This window comes from Aethalodelphis obliquidens, unplaced genomic scaffold (assembly GCF_003676395.1).
Source record: "Aethalodelphis obliquidens isolate GAN/ISIS:26980383/991018 unplaced genomic scaffold, ASM367639v1 scaffold28, whole genome shotgun sequence".
Classification (NCBI taxonomy): Eukaryota; Metazoa; Chordata; class Mammalia; order Artiodactyla; family Delphinidae; genus Aethalodelphis; species Aethalodelphis obliquidens.
In genome coordinates this window covers 23,950,139-23,970,931 of record NW_020837972.1, presented here as the reverse complement: position 1 = coordinate 23,970,931, position 20,793 = coordinate 23,950,139, and the positions used below count along the sequence as shown (strand labels likewise).

The following is a 20,793-nucleotide window of genomic DNA, read 5'->3' as shown; positions in this document are numbered from 1 at the left end:
ACTCTGTCAGTCACGAGTGTCCTGGTCCCCAGATCCCTGCAGTCTGGATCTGACCACCTCCTTTTACTTTGGCTAGTGGGTATAAAATTCTGTGTTTTGTTTATCACCCACCGATTTGAGTCATTTCCCTTATGCTTAGTAATCGTATTTTTTTCTCATCTTTGTTCCTCTCTCCTCTCAGTTTAAGAATTCGTAAGTTGGAGGACACTGTAGCATAGCGTGGTCTCTTGTAAAATACATAAATTCAGTATTCCCTGTCACATGCTTACTTTTTACATTGGGAGCGGGAGAACTTACTCAATTGCAATTTCCTTTTTACTTTAAAATCTCTCACTGTTTAATTCTTTGACTTACATGGTACCAGCAGTGGGTGTCACTGCCATGCAGTCTGTCACCCCCTTGCTGCACAGCCGGTGCCAGCTGGGCAGAAGCACAGCCTGGGAGCCAAAATCCTGGTTCAGCCTGTGCTTCGGCCCTGGTGCGGTGGGGTCTCAGGCAGCTCACTCACCTTGCTGATCCTCAGTAAAACGGAGGCCGAGGAGAACCAACAAGGGCCTACTGTGCAGCACAGGGAGCTCTGCTCAATACTCTGTAACAACCTAATGGGAAAGAATCTGAAAACGGATGGACACAGGCATATGTAACTGAGTCACTGTGCCGCACACCCGAAACTAACACGGCATTGTTGATCAACTCTACTCCAGCATGAACTAAAAGGCAAAAAAAAAAAAAAAATGAGGCCGATGGGGCTTCCCTGGTGGCGCAGTGGTTGAGAATCCACCTGCCAGTGCAGGGGACACGGGTTCATGCCCCGGTCTGGGAAGATCCCACATGCCGCAGAGCAACTAAGCCCGTGCGCCACAACTACTGAGCCTGCACTCTAGAGTCCATGAGCCACAACTGCTGAGCCCACGTGCCACAACTACTGAAGCCCACGTGCCTAGAGCCCGTGCTCCTCAACAAGGAAAGCCAACGCAATGAGAAGCCCGCTCGCCGCAACTAGAGAAAGCCCGTGCGCAGCAACGAAGACCCAACTCGGCCAAAAATAAATAAATTTATTAAAAAAAAAAAATGAGGCCGAAATGAGGTAAATGGTAGAGCCTCCCTCATTAGGACAGCTCTGTGGAGAGACACCTGTGAGGTGCTTAGATCAGCGCCTGCCCCACAGCAGCAGCAGGAAGAGTGTGTGTGCGTGTGCATTTGTGTGTGTGTGTGAGCGCGTGTGTGTGCACACGCGTGTGGCATTGGTTACATCGTGCCTGGTGCAGCTTAGTTGCCACAGACGGTAATTGGTAGTTCTTATCTTTCTGTGTTTTCAAAGCATTAAGTGAAAAAGTGAGTTTGTGAGTCATTACTGTGTGGCTACCCGGTAGCTGACTGCGTCCTGTAAGGGAGAGGGAAGACTGCAGAGAGCCGATCACCTTGGTTGCAGCCTTGCGCGGTCAGTCTGAGCCGGGCTACATGCTGGGACCCGTGACCAAACCCACCTTCGTCCCGGCCCTCAGGAGCGGGTCCAGGCCCTGGAGGCGGAGCTGCAGGCTGTGGGCCACAGCAAGAGGATGCTGGAGGGGGAGCTGCAGGAGGTCATCGCGCTGACCAGCCAGCAGCTGGAGGAACAGCGGGAGAAGGTGCTGGAGCTGGAGGACGAGGTAGGCGGGCGCCGCGCGGCCCCATGTGCAGGGCGGTACTGCTGGCCGGGCGCTCGGCCTCCGCCCTGCGTTTCCGGGGCCGTCGGCCGCTTGCCCGGGTCTCTGAGCACCCGCCCTGCTGGAGCCGCGCATGCACGCGCTGCAGCGGGGCCCGCTGTGCCCGCTGCCTCTCTGGTGTGGCAGACGAGACACCCGGCTCAAAGGGGCTCGACCCTTTAGAGGAACTCCGCGTAACTCTCAGTCCCAGACGGTCATGCTTTGGGTGGTGCCACACGAGCAGCGTGGTGGTGTCACCTAGGGCTCTGCACAGGGTCCCAAGGTGGCTGTCGGGAGCTGCGGGGCTGCGTGCACCGTTGACAGTTGTCTCTCACTCTCAGTCCGGGCCCGCCTGGGCTCCGACCCTGGGTGTGCTTCTCTGCAAACCCACGGTCCCCGGGGGAGGGCTGGGCTGTCGGCTGTGGGTCCACGAGAGAAGGGGCGTGGCCGCGGCAACCTTCCCAGCTGTGAGACGAGGGCCCTCGTGTCTGGGGCAGTGCTTGCCTGTGCGTTCTTGCTGGTGGTGTTAGCTGTTCAGTTCCTGATGTGCGAGCGCTCCATGAGCCAGAATGGGCAACTCCCTGATGTCACGGTGACTTTGGTTTGTTTCAGCTGCAAGAGTCCAGAGGCTTCAGGAGGAAGATAAAGTGCCTTGAGGAGTCGAATAAGAAGTTGGCTCTGGACTTAGAGCATGAGAGAGGGAAGCTTATGGGCCTTGGACAGTCCAGCGCGGCCCTGAGGGAACACAACGGCATCTTAGAGACAGCTTTAGCCAAGAGGGAAGCAGACCTGGTCCAGCTGAACCTGCAGGTATGGAAACTCCTTTGCAGCAGGAGACTTGCTGCAGGCGGGGCAGCCCTCCGAGGGCTTCGGCTGTGTGGTCTGCACTTGGTCATCACAGCCACCTGCAGGGTAAAGGCCAGAGAATCTGCTGGAGTCGCAGCCCCTCTGCCAGCCCTGAGGCGGGGGTGGATCCGGGGAGCCTGTGTCTCCCCGCAGCTGAGCTGTGGAGGGACTAGGCTCAGCCCATGAGGTTCCTTGTGGGTGGGTGACTCCCGGAGGGTAGAGGGGACCTTTCCCAGCTCAAGGCAGTCATGCTGTGCGTAAGGGACTCTGACCCGAGGGCCTCCTGTGATTCAGCACCGGGGTTCAAATCCCAGCGGGGCTCTCCCTGCAGACCCCGTTGTTAGCTCCTCCTCTCTGCAGCCCCTCTGGGCGTTTCAGGGAAGTCTTCAAATGGTGTTCAATAGCCCATCCCAGCCCATGCCTTGAATTCACCAGATTTTAGAGCGCTTCCTTAGTTCCCACCACTCCTGCCCCTGGCAGCCTTGCTACGGAGGCGATTGCGTTGATAACCCTGGGTTTATATGCATCTTTTGGGTTCCTAACGAGATGCTTGAATATGATCATATGATTGATGATACTCCTGTGATCTGAGATTTCGGTTTTGCACACGGCGTTCTCCAGAGATGGGATTCTCACTCCTTTCCTGGCTTGTACCCTTGTTGGCAACATGTCATGGTGTCTTGAGCCCCCGTGACACTAGACTCCCCGGGCGCCACCACCCCCTCCATCTCCATTGGCACTGATCAGAGTGGCCCCTGCTTGTTCCCAGGGCTCTTCAGGCTTTGGAAATCTGACGTCCTTCCTTCCTTACCACTCCTGGAACGTGCTGTAGGTGCAGGCAGTTTTGCAGCGCAAAGAGGAGGAGGACCGCCAGATGAAGCAGCTCGTCCAGGCCTTGCAGGCCGCGCTACAGAAGGAAAGGGTGACGGTGCACAGCCTCAAGGAGCAGGTGTGTGTCTTCCAACCGGCTCCAGATTGCAGCCTCATAGAGCCTCTGGAATGTAATTTTTAAATGTCTGAAAACTGAGTATTAGTACCCTTGACATGAGTTCCCTTCCAGGAACTTAGCGTGTGAATACCTTTACTGACGTGTCCAAGGACAGGGTATCGTCATGGGGTTGACGACAGCGAGGCTGGAGAGGGCCCCCTCCCTGTGCTCATCAGTGAAAGAGTGTGTGCCGTCGTGCAGCTCTAAGATATGTGCACAGAGCTCCGTAGCTACGTATTTTGCTGGGGAAAGATGCCCTGCACGTAGTGTGGAGTTAAAAAGCAAACTGCAGAGTAGTATATGTTTATTTGTGTTAAAAATGCAACCCAGATAGGTGGTTCTGGAGACCCGTGGCCATGTTCTGCATTTGGAGCAGTCTTCCTGGCTCATGTGTTCACCAGTGCATCAGGTGGCTCATCCCGCAGAGGGCCCTGCCCTGGCCACCCTGCGAGCTAGAGTGGGCCTCAGGCCGTGCACTTGAAAATTTTTACTGTCATGATGCCTCGTCTGTGGTTTCTGTAAAGCTCTTTCCTTGTTAGACTGTCAGCTTCCTGGGACGAGGTCTGCGGCTTGCTTACCCTCATGTCCCCAGTGCCTGCACAGAGCAGATGCTCAGAACATGTTTGTCATTGGCGCATTCATGCGTGTGTAGGTGCATGTGACCTGGGCTTTGCCACATTCTTTAAAAATTTCTCCACGAAAGTACACTAGAGATAGAAGGAGATAGTTCTTTATTTCCTGGGTGAGACAGTAAGACATTCTTTTAAAGTAGGACTAGTTTTAAGATACGTTAAGAATATTTTAACGTGAACAATTATTGGCTTGTTCTTGACCCACGGTTGCCTCGCCTGCAGCTGACATTTTATCCTTGCGTGGAGTTGCTGCACGTCTTGTGGTTCCGAACTGAGTCAGCAACACTCCCTACTTTTCTATCCCCACCTTCCTATCTTTTGCTCTGTACTCAGGTATCACTTAATAGTTTTATTCTCACCTTAAAGACGTAACTAGGAGATTTTTAACTAAAGGTGCTGGAGGGATAATGTATATTTCACTTTGATTTCTTTTTTTAAGGGCAGTAATTGTAAATGATGCTTATTTATTCCTCTGAGTGCGTTTGGTCTGATTGTCTTGATTGTAAAAATAGTACACGTAGTAAAAATTTTTAGTGTGCACGGAGATTAAAGTACAGATCATCTTGAATCTCTACCTAGTGACAACCACGGCTAATGTCTTCTGTTGGAGTTTTTTTTTCCATTCATGTATGAGTTCTTTCTATATTCATCTGTAATATACTATAAATATTTTTACTAAACTTCTTTGAAATGAAGTGCTTGCTAGTGCAATTAGACAAGAAAACTAAACTGTTGGAAAGGAAAATGGAAAATTTCGTTACGTTCTGAGAATTTGTTTGTTTTCTCAGAAACCTTGAGATAAACTGTCGTTAACTATGCAGAAAGCTAGTTGCGTCCTAATGGATGACGAGCAATAGCTTTCTTACAGTTATTAGATGGTATGTGATGGAGAGGCGGGTTCCTCCCAGATACGTGAATTGTGAATGCATGTAATGAGAAACATGCAGATATACTTGAGGAAGACTGTAACCACTGCTCAGACCAAGAAAGTTGGGCACATTTGTTCGCTCAGCAGGTGCTGCTACCACGTTGCATGCTTGAGGGCCAAGCGTGTGTTCAGTACTTTCATCCTTGATGGGGACCTTGGAAGGCTTTGGAAGGAAGGCCTGCAAGAGCAGCTAGGATGCAAGGGGTTGGGCGGCGGCCTCCACGAACCCGGGCACGTCCTGTGAGGCTGCGCCTCTGTCCTCGATGACGCTGTGTTCTTCTTCCCAGGTTGCTGCCGCCCAGGGGGAAGCGGGGCACAACCGCCGCCATTTTAAGGCCGCCACCTTAGAGCTGAGCGAGGTGAAGAAGGAGCTGCAGGCCAAGGAGCGGGAGGTGCAGAGGCTGCAGGCGGAGGCAGATGGGCTCCAGTGAGTGCGAGAGGGCGGGGCCGGGCGCCACCACCCCCTCCATCTCCAGTTAGTGCCTTCAGCGCACCAGGGCCCCGGTGTCCTGGCAGATCGCTGAGTACTCTGCAGGCAGATCTGAGAAGGAGAGAGAGAACCGATTGCTGTCTCAGGATGCCGCAGCTTCCGTCTGAAGCTTTGGCCTTGATGCCGTGTGCTCCCACTCTGTGCCCTGCTGGTTCTTCTCTGAGAAGAGATCTTGAGCCCTCTTCTCAGAGAAGACCCAGCGCAGACAAAAATAAATTTAAAAAAATAAACAATGAATAAATTTATTTAAAAAAGGCACACAGCTCTCCCACTCAGAGGCTAACGCCCCCGCCCCTTCCCTGAGGGTCCCCACCGTCACACGTGGTCTTCGAGGCGCCTCCCCAGCTCCCCTCGGGCTTCCCTTCGTTGTGGTGCACGGCTCCCGTTGGAGTGGCCTTGGCTCGCACCCGTGCAGGCACATGTGTTGGGCACTGCACGTGCATCGGTCCCTGCCACCATAATCCGTGAACTGGGCTCACAAAGCGTCCCTCCCCGGGGGTTGTGAGGATTCGTTGAGCTAGTGCATTGCAGAGCTCCTAGAACAGTCCCTGCCCAGGGTGAGCAGTATGGGAGTTTTTGTCATGATGCGTGTCCACCCAGGACATGTAACGTTCAACTAACAACATTTTTGAGTGGGAAGGTAATTGGAAGAACGCTGTAATTTCACTCTTCCTTGTTTTTTATGCTAGGATTCAGGAGGGGAAACATTCCCAGGAAATAGCACAGTTCCAGGCAGAGCTGGCAGAGGCCCGGACCCAGCTCCAGCTCCTGCAGAAGCAGCTGGATGAGCAGCTGAGCAAAGAGCCTGTAGGAAACCAAGAGGTGACCCGCCGGGGCGGCTTTACATCTCCAGTTAACAGGACTTACAGAGCTAGACTCTGCTGGTTGACACTTTCACTTCATTCTCTGCCTTCTTGGAAAGGGATATTTATTTTTTCTAAGTATGATATTAAATGATACGCAGAGATATAGTTAGAGCAATGTTATAATGCAAGAAAGCCATTTTAAAATTCTTTTGGTTGTGTGACTTTTTCCCTTCTCTAGATGGAAAATCTCAAATGGGAGGTGGATCAGAAAGAGAGAGAAATCCAGTCCTTGAAGCAGCAGCTGGACGTGACTGAGCGGCAGAGTAAACAGGAGTTGGATGGGATACAGCAGTCAATGCAGGTACGCGGTGTGTACAGGGCGTGTACGGGGTGTGTATGGAGCGTGTACGAGCCCCTGGCAGCACTGCAGCAGCTCCTCCCTGGACTGTGCCAGGCAGCGTGCTAGGTGCGCAGCAGCAGTTCTCAATGGCTTGAATGCTCCCACCAAACCGTTCTGCAGACATTATCCCATTTCAGAGAGAAGCCCAGGTCAGGCAGCTGAGGGACGCTGAGCAGAGACCAGAGCCCCAGGGCCCCACCCTGGGCTGAGCTGTGCGGTGTGTCCCAGAAACGGGATCTCATTAAGTCCAAAAAATGAGACGGTTCCATTCGCCAATCTGTGATAAGCTTCTCTATGAAGAAATCCAGGCACAGTCTTGACTGCTCGAGGAAAGGGTCGGGAATGTGACTCTGACTGGGATTCCTGCTTGTAGGTGGACAGCTTGAGATAACCAGAACTGACTTGTATTCTGTCTTAGGAACAGTTAGGCTTATTCTAGTAGCTGATCTTGGAGTTTAAACAAGGGTTGGGTTCACTGTCAGATGTGGACATGGGAATGTTACCGGCCCCTCGGTAGAGGCTCTGAAGTGTGGATGGGAACGTTGAGGACAGGACTGTAACCAGATTCTCCGCAGTGTAGACCCTTGGAGAGGAGTGGCAGGGGGAGGGGAGCGACTCATGAAGGCTGAGAGTTCCAGCCCCTTGGAATTGTGATGTACGAACTAAGATTTGTGCAGTGTGTTTAAGACCTTTCAGGTTTTTTTTTAAACTAACGTGAGTTATACATTTACCACTTTTTTAAAAAAAATTATTTAGTTTATTTAGTTTTGGCTGCATTGGGTCTTTGTTGCTGTGCGCGGGCTTTCTCTAGTTGTGGCGAGGTGGGGCTACTCTTTTTTTTTCTTTTTTTTCTTTTTTGCGGTACACGGGCCTCTCACTGTTGTGGCCTCTCCCGTTGCGGAGTACAGGCTCCGGACGCACAGGCTCAGCGGCCATGGCTCACGGGCGCAGCCGCTCCGCGGCATGTGGGATCTTCCCGGACCAGGGCACGAACCCGTGTCCCCTGCATCGGCAGGCGGACTCTCAACCACTGCGCCACCAGGGAAGCCCGGGGCTACTCTTCATTGCGGTGCGCGGGCTTCTCACTGTTGTGGGTTGCAGAACACAGGCTCTAGACTCGCGGGCTTCAGTAGTTGTGGCTCGCAGGCTCAGTAGTTGTGGTGCACGGGCTTAGTTGCTCTGCAGCATGTGGGATCTTCCCGGACCAGGGCTCGAACCACGTGTCCCCTGCATTGGCAGGCATATTCTTAACCACTGCGCCACCAGGGAAGCCCAAGACCTTTCAGTTTTAAAAATCTATGACTTTTTTACTTTCTTTAGAATATTAAATCTGAGCTGGAGATGGTACGGGAAGATCTGTCCCTGACCCAGAAAGATAAATTCATGCTTCAAGCTAAAGTGTCGGAACTGAAGAGCAACATGAAGACACTGCTCCAGCAAAACCAGCAGCTCAAGCTGGACCTGCGGCGGGGAGCAGCCAAGACGGTACTGGGCCACCGGGCGGCTGGTGGGGCTCCAGGGATATGCTGGCGGGAGGCTGGCAGGCTTTCCAGTCGGTCAGCCAGTCACAGAGTTACATTAACCAACACTGAGTGACGGTTGTGTGAAGATAGATGACGATGGGATGTTCTCCTTGGACCACAGGCCAAATCTTTTTAATTTAGAGCTTTTTCCAACAGAGTGTTTGCCTCTTTCTATGAATTTAGATGCCATTTTATTGTACTATGCTTTATAAAGCAAATGAGGGCATGGTTTGCTTGTGTTAACAAGAGCCCCTGGGCCTCTAGGCGAGACCAGCTGGGACACAACAGCTGCCAGAACAGGCTCAGGGGCCCGGGGAGCCCGAAGCAGCCGTCATGAGCTCTGTTCAGGTTATCTGTTTACCCACCGTCTGTTTTTCTACCAGTCTGTGTAAATATTTTGCAGGTGCAAAGAAGTCGCTTAGATTCAGAGGTTTATTTAGCACGGTTTGTTTATCTGTGGAAAAAATTTGAAGTCCTAGGAAGGGGAGTCTTATGACTTGGAAAATTGACTTAATTTCTTAGGGAAACTCAGAGGCAAGGCCATGGTCTCTCTGGAAAGCTCCCACCATGAGCTCTCATTTAGGGGGCTCTCGGCAGCTCCGGCCTCCTGAGGAGCCAGGATTGTAGTGTTGCTTCATGCCTTAGGAAGAAGGTTTTCTATTCAGCCAACATTTCTTGAACCCCCGTGGCTGCCAGCTCTGCCGATTTAGAACGAGTGGAAAGTGCTTCCCCAGAGGCCCAAGGGGAGCTGGGGAGGCACCTCGAAGACCACGTGTGATGGCGGAGACCCTCGGGGAAGGGGCAGGGGCGTCAGCCTCCGAGTGGGAGAGCTAACTGTGTGTTTTTTTTCTTTTTTAATAAATTTATTCATTTTTTATTTTATTTATTTATTTTGGCCATGTTGGGTCTTCGTTGCTGCGCGGGCTTTCTCTAGTTTCCGGTGAGCGGGGGCTACTCTTCGTTGCAGCGCGCGGGCTTCTTATTGCGGTGGTTTCTCTTGTTGCGGAGCACGGGCTCTAGGTGTGCTGGCTTCAGTAGTTGTGGCACGCGGGCTCAGTAGTTGTGGCTCGCAGACTCTAGAGTGCAGGCTCAATAGTTGTGGCGTGCAGGCTCAGTAGATGTGGCTCATGGGCTTCAGTAGTTGTGGTACATGGGCTCGGTAGTTGTGGCTTGTGGGCTCTAGAGCGCAGGCTCAGTAGTTGTGGTGCACAGGCTTAGTTGCTCCGTGGCATGTGGGATCTTCCCGGACCAGGGCTCGAACCCGTGTCCCCTGCATTGGCAGGCGGATTCTTAATCACTGTGCCACTGGGGAAGCACCTAACCGTGTGCTTTTAAAAACAGAGAAAGGAGCCGAAGGGAGAAGCCAGCTCTTCCAGCCCCGTGACGCCGGTGAAGATCCCTGACTGCCCCGTGCCAGCCTCGCTTTTGGAGGAGCTGCTGCGGCCCCCGCCTGCCGTGAGCAAGGAGCCCCTCAAGAACCTCAACAGCTGCCTGCAGCAACTCAAGTATGACTCTGCTCTGGGTTCCGTCTCGTAGTCTTTACAAATAAGCTGCAGGTCTCAGTTGGAAGAATCTTCCCTGTTGCCAGCACCGCACCGTGGTGCGCTCGCTTGGCGAGCGGCTCCGTAGCGTCTCTTGGCGGTGGGCTGGTCCCGTGCCTCTCCCTCCATCTCCAAGGTGGGAGCTGACCGGGGCTAAATGACCCTGCACACCAGGCAGTGGGAGGCCCGTGTCTGAGGCAAGGGCAGGTGTGGCTCTGGCCCTGTGAGCGGACGCCCTGCAGGACAGACCCTCGGCTCTGTGTTTCCCACGTTCTCCCCAATCGGCCTGTCGGCCTCTGTGTGGTGCACAGGAAAATGGCCAGAGTCTCTTCCATGCTGTTCCAGGAGAGAGGCTCGACGGGCCCCCGAGGGTGTGCGTGAGCGACCTGCCGTCAGGGCCGGGTCCGAGGTGGCCAGCTGTCTCTGGGGGGGACAGCGCCCCCGGCTGTCGTCTGACCGCGCACCTCCCCTGTCTCCCCAGGCAGGAGATGGACAGCCTGCAGCGCCAGATGGAGGCTCATGCGGTCACTGTGCACCAGTCGTTGTCCTCGTGGACGCAGGGGGACCCCGCCAGCCCCTCCCGCCTGGGCGATCACGCCAACCCCAGAGGAGACACGGAGCAACACGGGCAGAGCGGGGCCACGAGAGAGCACTTTGGAGCGGTGACCGCCGAGCATCCCCACCCCGAGTGTTTGTAGCTGACTGCAGGAATGCTCTCTCCTCCGTGTTATTTATTTGACTGTATGCTCTATTGTCTTTCTAAGAGATGGAAGTTAAGTTTTGCATTGGCCGTTACAAGGAGTGAAATAACAAAGCGAGAGTCGAGAATCGATGACAGTCATTTGCAGGTCGCAGCCAGCTTTTCCCACGAAGTGACCAAATCTTAAAAACCTAATCTAGGGCTCAGCGAGACATTTTGCATGTGTCTGAAGGGTTATCTGCGGAAGGAGGCATCTTAGGCCTGACCGTAGACGCTGCTCTCGGACGGCCGCTGGCGGAGGCGTTGCGTGGCTGCGTCCGGCTTCTCACTTTCCTGTCTGATTCAGAAAGAGCTTTCCTCCCTGCAGGAGTGAGACCTCGTTTGCACCTTTGGTTTTTATTTTATTTTGTTTTGTTTTCAATAGCCATCTCTCCGTAGAACGTATATATAAATACCGGAAATCATCATCTAATCTTTAAAAAGTATATGCTCGTATTATTTAAGAATGACCCGAATTGTCTTTTTATTGATTGCCTTTTGAAAATCTGCAGTTAGGAAGTAACGTATGTGTAGGATTTAGGAATGTCAGAAAATTATGTTTTAAGAAATGTAATTATTTTATTTACCTTCTAAAGCCAAATATTCTTAGGCAGAAGTTCTTTGTTATTTTAGTTTCACTTAATTTTGAGGGTCTTTCCTTGCCATGAGTGCACAATGCCCACCTGTTTGACCCCTGGCCCTGCATGGCCTCGCTCACCTTGGCCACCCCCCGGGCAGGCCTGATGGCCACCAGGACGCCCACATAGACACCACGGTCAGCACACGCTGACCTGATGCATGAGGCATGGGGAGAGGCCTCAAGAGGTGGGGGGGGAGCAAGGAGGAGGGGCAGGGCCAGGGCTTCCGTGGGCTCCAGACCAGGGAGCACTTTGCCCTGTGTGGCAACGTCCACCAGCGCCTGTGTGGTCGTCAAGAGATATGCTGGCCTCTGTGTGGTGACACCCTTCAGAAGGGGGAGAAGGCCCTTGACCCTCTCATCTGGAAAGCTGCGAAAGGGGCAGGTCAGCATGAGAGGGTCTCCCGAGGTTTACCTGAAATCAGACACCCCAAGTGTGCGAGGTCCCGCCTAGAGTGACTGTGAGACTCGAGGTTTGTAAGCTTGCCCCTAGTTTGCTAAGATGATCTAAAATAATGTTTATTGTTCCAAGTTAGAGAAGAGAGAGAGAACGGGTCTGTGTGGCCCCCTGTGCAGGTCGGCTGGTCTGAAGATGAAGTGTGCGGTGTTACTGATCAGGCCAGACATGCTCGTATCACCGCATCACCTGGGTCTCTCTTGTGGAGAAGACAGCGTGGTGTTTTTAACCTGCTTTTGTTCTCTCACAATATGCTGTTAGAAGGTTAATTGATAATATTAAAGTAACATTAATCACAAAGATGTTTAGTGTTTAAAAAAATTCCCCAGCAAGTATTGGAACGTCTAAAATATGTATATCATTTGTACAGGGTTAATCTTGGAAATTATACTTGAAAACTTTATTCTGCTCTTCATTTTAAGTTGGAAATTGTTTTTGACAAAATTGTTTTTGTACCATTGGAAAAGAAAAATGGTAATTTATGTTCTTATTTATTTTGGCTGCGATATCTTTTGTTTTAATTTTAGAGCCGCTTTCTCTCTCCTTGCTGAGGTCTTCCAGAAAATCACAGTGTATCTTCCTTAGGAAAGGATAAAGGAATCCTGAGTATATCCATCAAGAGAAAGCAATCTCTGTTCCCCACCCCTTTTTCCTTTGTCGAGTCACCTCTGTGTGTGTACGTGCGTCTGCGCGTGTGTGCGTGTGCATGTGTACGTGCGCGTGTACGTGCGCGTGCGCGCGCCTTTAGCAGCAGTGCCTCGTCTGGGCTCCTGCTGTCATCCTGTGCCAGCTTCATCCTCTAGTTCTGTGCGTGCCCGGCCTGCCTCTGGCCTGAGCGCTCAGGCTGCCCCCCTCCCATGTCCTGTGTGTGCCCCTCGTGCTGTCACGTCTGGCCTGTAGTTCCCGACCAGGGGCCCTTGTGTCCGGGCTTCCTTAACAAATCACCCTGAAGGGGGACGTTGGACTGAATCGCCTGCTCTTCGTTTGCTGCGGGTTTTTTCTCTGAGGGGCTTTACTGGCGCTCCTGTCTCCCAGAGCTTGATTCTTTAGGGAGCAGCATTGGAAATATTCTTCCACTGTGGGCAGAAGTGGGAATTAGGAACTTCCTCATGGAAAACAGCAGTCCACTCTGGAGCACGTGTAGAAACACGTTTGCTGTTGCGCTGTATTTGTGTATGTTGTTCACCCTCGTGTCCTCACTGGAGAGCATGTCAGCTTGGACACTTCGTGATGTTATGACTTGATTTTCTTATGCTCCTAAAATAACTTACTGTGAGTGGTTGTTGTTGATTTTTCCACGGTACACATCAGATAGATGCCACGGATCTTTTAGACTTACATGCCTTTGTTCTACTATTTGGAAGCTGTAACAGGCAGTGTCTTTGATGAGATGTGAAACTGGCTCACACTCTGGCCTGGGGTCCAGGTGCCAGGGTGGGCCTCGAGGAAGACAGCCTGTGGAATGCTGCATTAGGAAAATTCTCATTCAACTGCTCCTCGGTTTAAAGACTTTTCTTGGTATAGGGATACTGCAAAAGCCATGGGCCTGCAAGGGCACCGTGACATATATTCCTACTTTTCTGAGTATTTTTTTAACGAAAATTAAATGTCGCGTGTAAAGATTGCCAGTAGTGAAAGGGACCAGCGGATCTGAAAGAGAACTGTCCTGGAGCATCCCCAAGGGCCGTGATGTGCACAGGGCGGGGCTTGTGAGAGTCTTCTCAGAGCCTCACTCAAGTTCACTCACTCCCCGCAGGGCGCCTCTCAGTGTATGGTGGTCTCAGGTTACAATAGGATCCTTGACAGGAATGCTTCAGAGGATCTAGAAAACTCGGTGGTTTTAAGTTATTCATGTTTAATAAAAATTTCCTCGTTAAAAGGGAGTCCTCAGGTTGGGGCTATTCAGGGGAAAAGTGTCACCATGCACAATGAATTGTAACTTAAAAAGCATGTTGATTTTTTATAAATTTAAGTGTGCTTGGGAATTCCTTGAATTTTGTGCAATAAACTATTTTTTGTTAAAGATTTTTATATTTCCTTGGGGTGCTTTCATTTTCATATATATATTTTTTCATAACTGGGAGTAACTTTTATCTCATGTTGTTACCAACTCTGTTCAGATAACTGAAGAAAATTTTATTGTTCTGCCAGAGTTTCAGATGGTCGTGAAGTCTAACTCCTTGTGGCTGCTGTTGACCACAGCAGGAGCGTAGCGTCTCGCCGTGTTGCTTCCTTCTTCACCCGCACTTCACTTGTTACCACACGCCAGTAAGTACGGAGGTGGGAAGCGTTCACAGGAGTAACGCTCCTTCACGGGGAACCGCTCCTGAGGGTGCGGACGCACTGCACGCGTGCTTCCGGTGTCGTCCAGCCCCCAGCCTCCACTGACTGTCCCTCGCCTGCAGCAGTGGGACCGTGACTCCGAGTTGCAATCTTGTGGCTCCCCAGTCTCACCCGCCTTCTTCATCCATACTTCATTTTTGATCAGCGAGAGTAGACCGGATGTAGATTCTTCAGTTAAATGTTATCACTTAACCAGCATGGTAAAAAACGTACAGAAAAGGAGCAGTAAACCAGTGGTCACAGAATTCGATTTTGTGGTGGGTTGGACACATGTTTTCTTGTTTCCCCACCTCGTGAGCTTCTATAACCAAGGGTCAGGTATTACGTGTACCACCCAGACCTAAATGAAGATGCTCTGACCGCCGCCTTTCGTGGCCTTAACTTCCTGAAGTACTGAGGATGCAAATTTCCTTTCCTACAGTAATCATGAAGAGGGTGATTATATGTATCGGAACTTTTTCCTTTTCCTGTAAAGCTTCTAAACACCTGCAGGCGCTAAACTAACGAGTTGATGGGTTTATTTTTAAGTCGTCTCTCCGTCGGATAGCTGTTCCGTGCTGCATCCTCTTGACGGTAGTGCAGTGGGTGCTACCGGAGTGGTCCAGGTGCAGACTCCCGGGCAGCTGCTCCCTGGCTCAGAGGGGGTGCGAGTATGGGCAGCAGTGCGCACTGAGTGTGGCCCGAGGACTTGGTCTCAGCCCTTCCGGTCACGCGGTCTCATCCGTCCTGCAGCCGGCTAGGTGGGGACAGAAGTAGGATTCTTTATGGCACCGACGTCCAGTGTGGTAGACAAGCGTGCTAGCTGTTGGGAGAGTCTCCGAGCCTTTCCCTAAATGAGGAGGAGTTCTTAGCAATCAGTAACTGCCCGCCCCAGAAGCAGCATTTATTGGAATCCTTCTGCTTGCCTTCATGCTAGCTTTCACGTCACGAAGAGTGTTGCGGGTTCTCGTAAGAAGCATTCTTTGGCAATGACTTTTTCCTGGAAACACGGGAGATGTGACACTGGGCTGCTGACCCCTTTGTCTGCCTGTTCGGTGGGGTGCGGAGGGCGGCGCTCCTGCGCGCCAGCCCATCTCCAGGCGGAGTGGGCACCCCCTCCCGAACAGCGTGCTTCTGGCTCGGGCCGGAAGCACCTCGAGGTTTGCGCGCTCGGCCCTCCTTCGCCTGGTCTGGCACTTGCTGGAGAGGCAGCACTCGGGGGTAATTCTCGGCTCCTGGGGCCTCGGGGCCTTTGTTTCGTCTGTGAGCTTTCCGTGTGCATTTCTAAAGACCTGATGGACATTGCGGAGCGATTTTCCCGGTGCTTAAGCCTTGGTGTGTTGAAAGCTGGAACGCCTCATTTCCATCCAGAAAAGAGTCCCTTCCTTTGACCGACTCTGATCGTGATACAGTCCCCTGGTCTCTAAACCTCAGGGTTTCCCACCCTCGGCACCGTTCTCGCCGGCCCAGCCTGGCCCACGGCTTCTTCCCTGTCTCTGTTCCGTGCCCCGCCTTTCTCCGCATCAGCCGGAGCCTGGCTTAGCTGTGGAGGCAGCCCCTTAACGCTGTCCAGCCTTCAGGGTCGTCGTCCTCCCGCTGCTGCCCAAGCCTTCCAGTGGCCCGAGTGCCGCGCACATGGCCCAGCCTCCCAGCCCGCTACCATCTGGCCAGGAGCAGCCTCTCTGGCTTCCCTTCTTAGCTGGTCCGCGTGCACTGGGTGGGCTCTGCAGGCCCCGCCAGCACTCGCCCGGGACGTAGATGTGCGCCATGGGGCAGCAGGCACAGCTCCTCAAGCTGGTGAGATGGTGCACGGCATTGACCGGCTGCTGCGAAGCCCTCCCGCATGGCGACAGCCTTGTCCTCGGCCGGTGCTCTGGTCAGCGTGAGCACCTACCTGAGGAACAGTGCCAGCAGCTGACCCACAAGGGCCGGCAGATGGGGGCAAGCGATGAACCTGTCCGCTCAAGCCTCTGGAGACTGGGGTGACCTGTTCCTGCGATGTGACTCGGCCTCTCCTGGCCAGTCCGCGTGCCCACGACAGGCCAGGAGTGCCCTGGCCTTGCCCGGACGTCTTGCCCGCTTCACTTGCCCTGAGCTGCCCCTGCCTTGTCGCTGCTCACTGAGCACGTGTCTGAGTTGGGCTGGCGCTCACTGTTCCTAGAGCTATCTAAGAGCAGCTCCGCAGGAGGAAGAAGCCTGATTCGCAGCGTTTGGTGATTCCCAGGTGTAAATACCCCACTGGGGCACATGGGACGCTCCCACTGTGCAGTCATTGCAGCTGGGAAGGGGTGTGGGCTGTCGCAGGTAGGGGACTCTGGCCCAGCAGACTGTCCCCTAGGGATGCGACAAGTGAGCAGAAAACAGACCTGGGTCAGCTTCGTAAAACCTTCCCTGATCCCAACCCCGAATGACCCTTGAACCTGTGTGCACTTACAGATAGGTGTAAGTTTATACAGATAGGTATAAGTTTATACCACTTTACATCATGTTTCTTTTCAGCAATGTTATTTCTGGAGAGTCCCTGTTTCTCCTATTAGATTACAGGGCATCAGGGGCATGGGGAACACTCAGCAGGTGGATTTCATTGACAATGAGCCTCAGTTAGCCTAGTTCAGTAACTGAAAGACATGTAAACAAACACCAACTGGGTTTCCTTCCGCGCTAATTTGGTGTAGAAATGGTGGCTACATATAGTACCACAACAAAACACTGCTCACAGAGCACTCATGAATTAGGAATAAATACCCTTCAAGATCTCTTAAAATTCTGCAAGATCCTGACAGCTTTGTGTAAAATAATCCCTTTGCTAATCTGCAAATGAAATGTCCAGGCTCCCTTGCCACTGCAGCTTCCTCAGTGGCTGCATCTTTGCCATCTCAGGGCTCCGAGGATCTCGGTGGCTTCCTGCTGTGGCCGTCCCTCGTCACTCGTAGGGCTGCACTTCCCCTCTTGAATCACCTGGGATGGGCTGCTTTCCTGACCAGACCCCCGCCATGTGTAACAGCATACACATTTTTCCTCCTCTCATTGAAGGCTATTCACAATACATGTGAAAGTAGACCTCCCCCCTCAGTCTCCGGGGCTGGCTCGGACCCTGGCCCTCTCGTGATCTGGGATCAGGAGTGAAGTTAGGAGACCGACTGCAATCAGCAATTAGGTTAAACCTGCTCCTTTCCCAAAAGACCATCAGTTCCCCTAAACTTAATTCCTCTTCATTCGTGGAAATCCACTTCTACCTGCAGGGGTTTACATCTCAAATTCTCTCATTTCTACCTCACAGGTGAATAGTGGCCAGTATAGGGTTGGCTGCTTTTTTTATTATTATTTTTATTGGAGTAGAGTTGCTTTACAATGTTGTGTTAGTTTCTGCTGTACAGCAAAGTGAATCAGCTATATATGCACATATATCCCCTCTTCTTTGGATTTCCTTCCCATTTAGGTCACCACAGAGCACTGAGTCAGGTTCCCTGTGCTATACAGTAGGTTCTCATTAGTTATCTATTTTATACGTAGTATCAATAGTGTATATGTGTCAATCCCAATCTCCCAGTTCATCACATACCCCTGCTTTCCCCTTGTTCTCTACGTCTGTGTCTCTATTTCTGCTTTGCAAATACATCTATACCATTTTTCTAGATTCCACATATATACTTTAATATACAATATTTTTCTCTTTCTGACTTACTTCACTCTGTATGACAGTCTCTAGGTCCATCCACGTCTCTGCAAATGACCCAATTTCGTTCCTTTTTATGGCTGAGTAATACTCCATTGCATATATGTGCCACATCTTCTTTATGCATTTCTCTGTTGATGGGCATTTATGTTGCTTCCATGACCTGGCTATTGTAAATAGAGCTGCAATGAACATTGGGGTGCATGTGTCTTTTTCAATTGTGGTTTTCTCTGGGTATATGCCCAGTAGTGGGATTGGTGGTTCATAGGGTAATTGTTTTTACTTTTTTAAGGAACCTCCATACTGTTCTCCATAGTGGCTGCGCCAATTTATATTCCCACCAACAGTGCAAGAGGGTTCCCTTTTCTCCACACCCTCTCCGGCATTTGTGTTTGTAGGTTTTCTGATGATGCCCATTCTAACTGGTGTGAGGTGACACCTCATTGTAGTTTTGATTTGCATTTCTCTAATGATTAGTGATGTTGAGCATCCTTTCATGTGCTTCTTGGCCACCTGTAGGGTTGGCTTCTTAATAGTGGAATTGTGTTTCCCCCCACCCCTGCTTTTATCCCAGTCTTGTTTAATGGAGTGTAGACTGCATTAGATGGTGGTGAGGAGAATCCAGCCATAATAGCATACCTATTGTTAGCTGGATTCCACAGAAAATCGTGGTATTAAGATACTGGTTAGGCTGGTAAAGGCTATGAGACCCCGAAATTCAATGGCTTAAATGAGAGAGGTTTCTCTTTCGTGTAACAGCCGAAGCAGAAAAACAGGACTGATGAGGGCAGCTTCTGGTGCCGAGGACACAAGTGCCTTCTAACCTCCAGTCCCATCTGTGGCCTCGGACAGCTGCTCCAGGTTCCACTTGTTACTGTCTGCATTTTCCCAGGTGGAAGGCACATCGCACACCCTCGTTCACGGGTGTCACTCACTAGCTGTGTACACCGTCTGTTGCCTCCACTAAGTCACCAGGCCACAGGATGTGTGTTTGTAGCAGTGTGTCCAGCTCCAGCTGGGACTTTCTGTTATCAAGAGGATGGATGCTACTGGCAACGGCCTCTATCGCAATACACAATCTCTCAAATCAGTCCCCTGTGCTCTGAATTCCTGGGATTTATGATTACTATAACAAAATCCCTCATGATGGGGGCTGACCCTGCTATCCTTGAAAGGCATGTATATATATACAACTTTTATGTTTTTTGAAGTATGAAAGAAGTGGTAATAACAGCTAACGTTTATGAAGTCCTCACCTTGCTCTGTAGCAAGAGCCTGGCACATATTAATCCTCATCTCTGAGACAGGGGCAGTTATCCCATGTTATCCCTGAGAAAACTGCAGCACAGGGAGATGAAAGAATCCACCTACAGTTACCCAGCAGGCAGGGAAGGTCTGCCCAGGGCCTGGCACTCATCACTGCACAGTGGCACAGATTCACAGAAAGGTCAAGACTGGGGAGCAGCTGGGGACTGAGGTCTGTTCCCAGGTACTTAGAAGTTAAAAACAACAAATGGTAAGATTTCATTCTAACATGGTGCTTGCTCTTCCTTTTTATTTATTTAGGTTGCGCTGGATCTCACTTGTGGCACACGGGATCTTTTTTTAGTTGCCGCATGCGGGCTCTTAGTTGCGGCATGCCTGTGGGATCTAGTTCCCTGACCAGGGATTGAACCCGGGCCCCCTGCACTGGGAGCGCGGAGTCCCACCCACTGGACCACCAGGGAAGCCCCTCTTCCTTTTTTTTTTTTTTTTTTGCGGTACGCGGGCCTCTCACTGTTGTAGCCTCTCCCGTTGTGAAGCACAGGCTCCGGAAGCGCAGGCTCAGCAGCCATGGCTCACGGGGCCAGACGCTCCGCGGCATGTGGGATCCCCCCGGACCGGGGCATGAACCCGTGTCCCCTGCATCGGCAGGCGGACTCTCAACCACTGCGCCACCAGAGAAGCCCCCCTCTTCCTTTTTAAATGTAGACAGAATTTACACTAAAATAGGCACCGATTTTAAGTGTATATTTTGGTGAGTTTTGATAAATGTCAACCAATGTGTACCTGTATTACTATCAACACAATAAGATGCAGAGCGTCTCTTTCACAGTGAATGTCCCCTCATGTCCCTCCCAGCTCACCACCCCACTCAGAGGCAACCCCTGTTCTGATTTCTATCACCATAAGCTCTGCCTTACCACTTTTGTGTGGGGTTCTTTTGCTTAGCATGGTTTTCAGATTCAGCCACCTTGTTGCTAATAATAAACCTCCATAGGATTATCATATGATGATTCCAAATTTGTTTATCCATTCTTATGGGGTTTATCCAAACATCTGGGCGTTTCTCGTTTGGCTATTATGAATAAAGCTGCTATGAACATTCTGTGAACTTTCTTTTTCACACCTAGGGCTGCACTGCTGAACCATAGGGAGGCCTACGTTTAACTTTACAAGAAACTGCCTCATAGTTTTCAAAGTGGTTGGCTCATTATACACTCCTACCAGCAGTGTATGAGAATTATAAAACTGCTCCACATTCTCACCAAAATTTGATACTCTCTTCTAATTTTAACCATCCTGGTGGGTGTAAAGTAGTATCGTTCTGGGTTTAATTTGCATTTCACCCATCCTCAAATTCACTGATGCTTCTGTTGTGCTCGATTGACTGTTAGTACCATCCAATTTTTTTTAACCAAGGATGTCAATTTTATTTCTTTAGGTTTTTTTCTATTTAAAAAGTTAATGTATAAATTACACAGTAAAATTAACCCTTTTTATTGTACATGCCTGAGAGTTTTGACAAGCATATGTAGTTGTGTGACACTACCACAATTAAGACAAAAGCTTCCAGCAGTCTTTAAAATTCCCTAAGCCACTTTATAGTCAGCCCCTGCCCCGCCCGCGGCGACCACTCCCCTGCCTGTCCCTTTGCGTGAACGTCCAGTGAATGGGGTCACACAGCGTGGAGCCTGACACCTTAGGTACAGCTGTGCATCCGTTTCTGGGAAGCCGTGGGTGCCCACAGGGCTAGGGTGGTGAGAAAGTAACCTACTCCGGCTAAGAGAGTAATCCGAGCCCGATAAGCCAGACGCAGAGACGAGTCTGCTGCAAAGTTAACAGGAGTCACGCTGCGGCTGG

At 51.2% G+C, this 20,793-nt stretch overlaps 1 protein-coding gene across 3 annotated transcripts in view; it reads left to right on the top strand.

Moving 5' to 3' along the window:
* Positions 1-13,699, top strand: part of GOLGA3 (golgin A3) — a 44,928-nt gene extending 31,229 nt beyond the window's left edge. For all 3 annotated transcript variants that reach the window (XM_027125197.1, XM_027125196.1, XM_027125195.1), the window contains exons 16-24: positions 1,506-1,649; positions 2,298-2,495; positions 3,364-3,480; positions 5,367-5,506; positions 6,259-6,391; positions 6,614-6,736; positions 8,096-8,260; positions 9,640-9,803; positions 10,321-13,699. In XM_027125197.1, the coding sequence (XP_026980998.1) occupies positions 1,506-1,649; positions 2,298-2,495; positions 3,364-3,480; positions 5,367-5,506; positions 6,259-6,391; positions 6,614-6,736; positions 8,096-8,260; positions 9,640-9,803; positions 10,321-10,537 (1,401 nt within the window). In that variant the 3' untranslated portion in view covers positions 10,538-13,699. The remainder of the gene's footprint in view (positions 1-1,505; positions 1,650-2,297; positions 2,496-3,363; positions 3,481-5,366; positions 5,507-6,258; positions 6,392-6,613; positions 6,737-8,095; positions 8,261-9,639; positions 9,804-10,320) is intronic.
* The last annotated feature ends 7,094 nt before the right edge of the window (positions 13,700-20,793 follow it).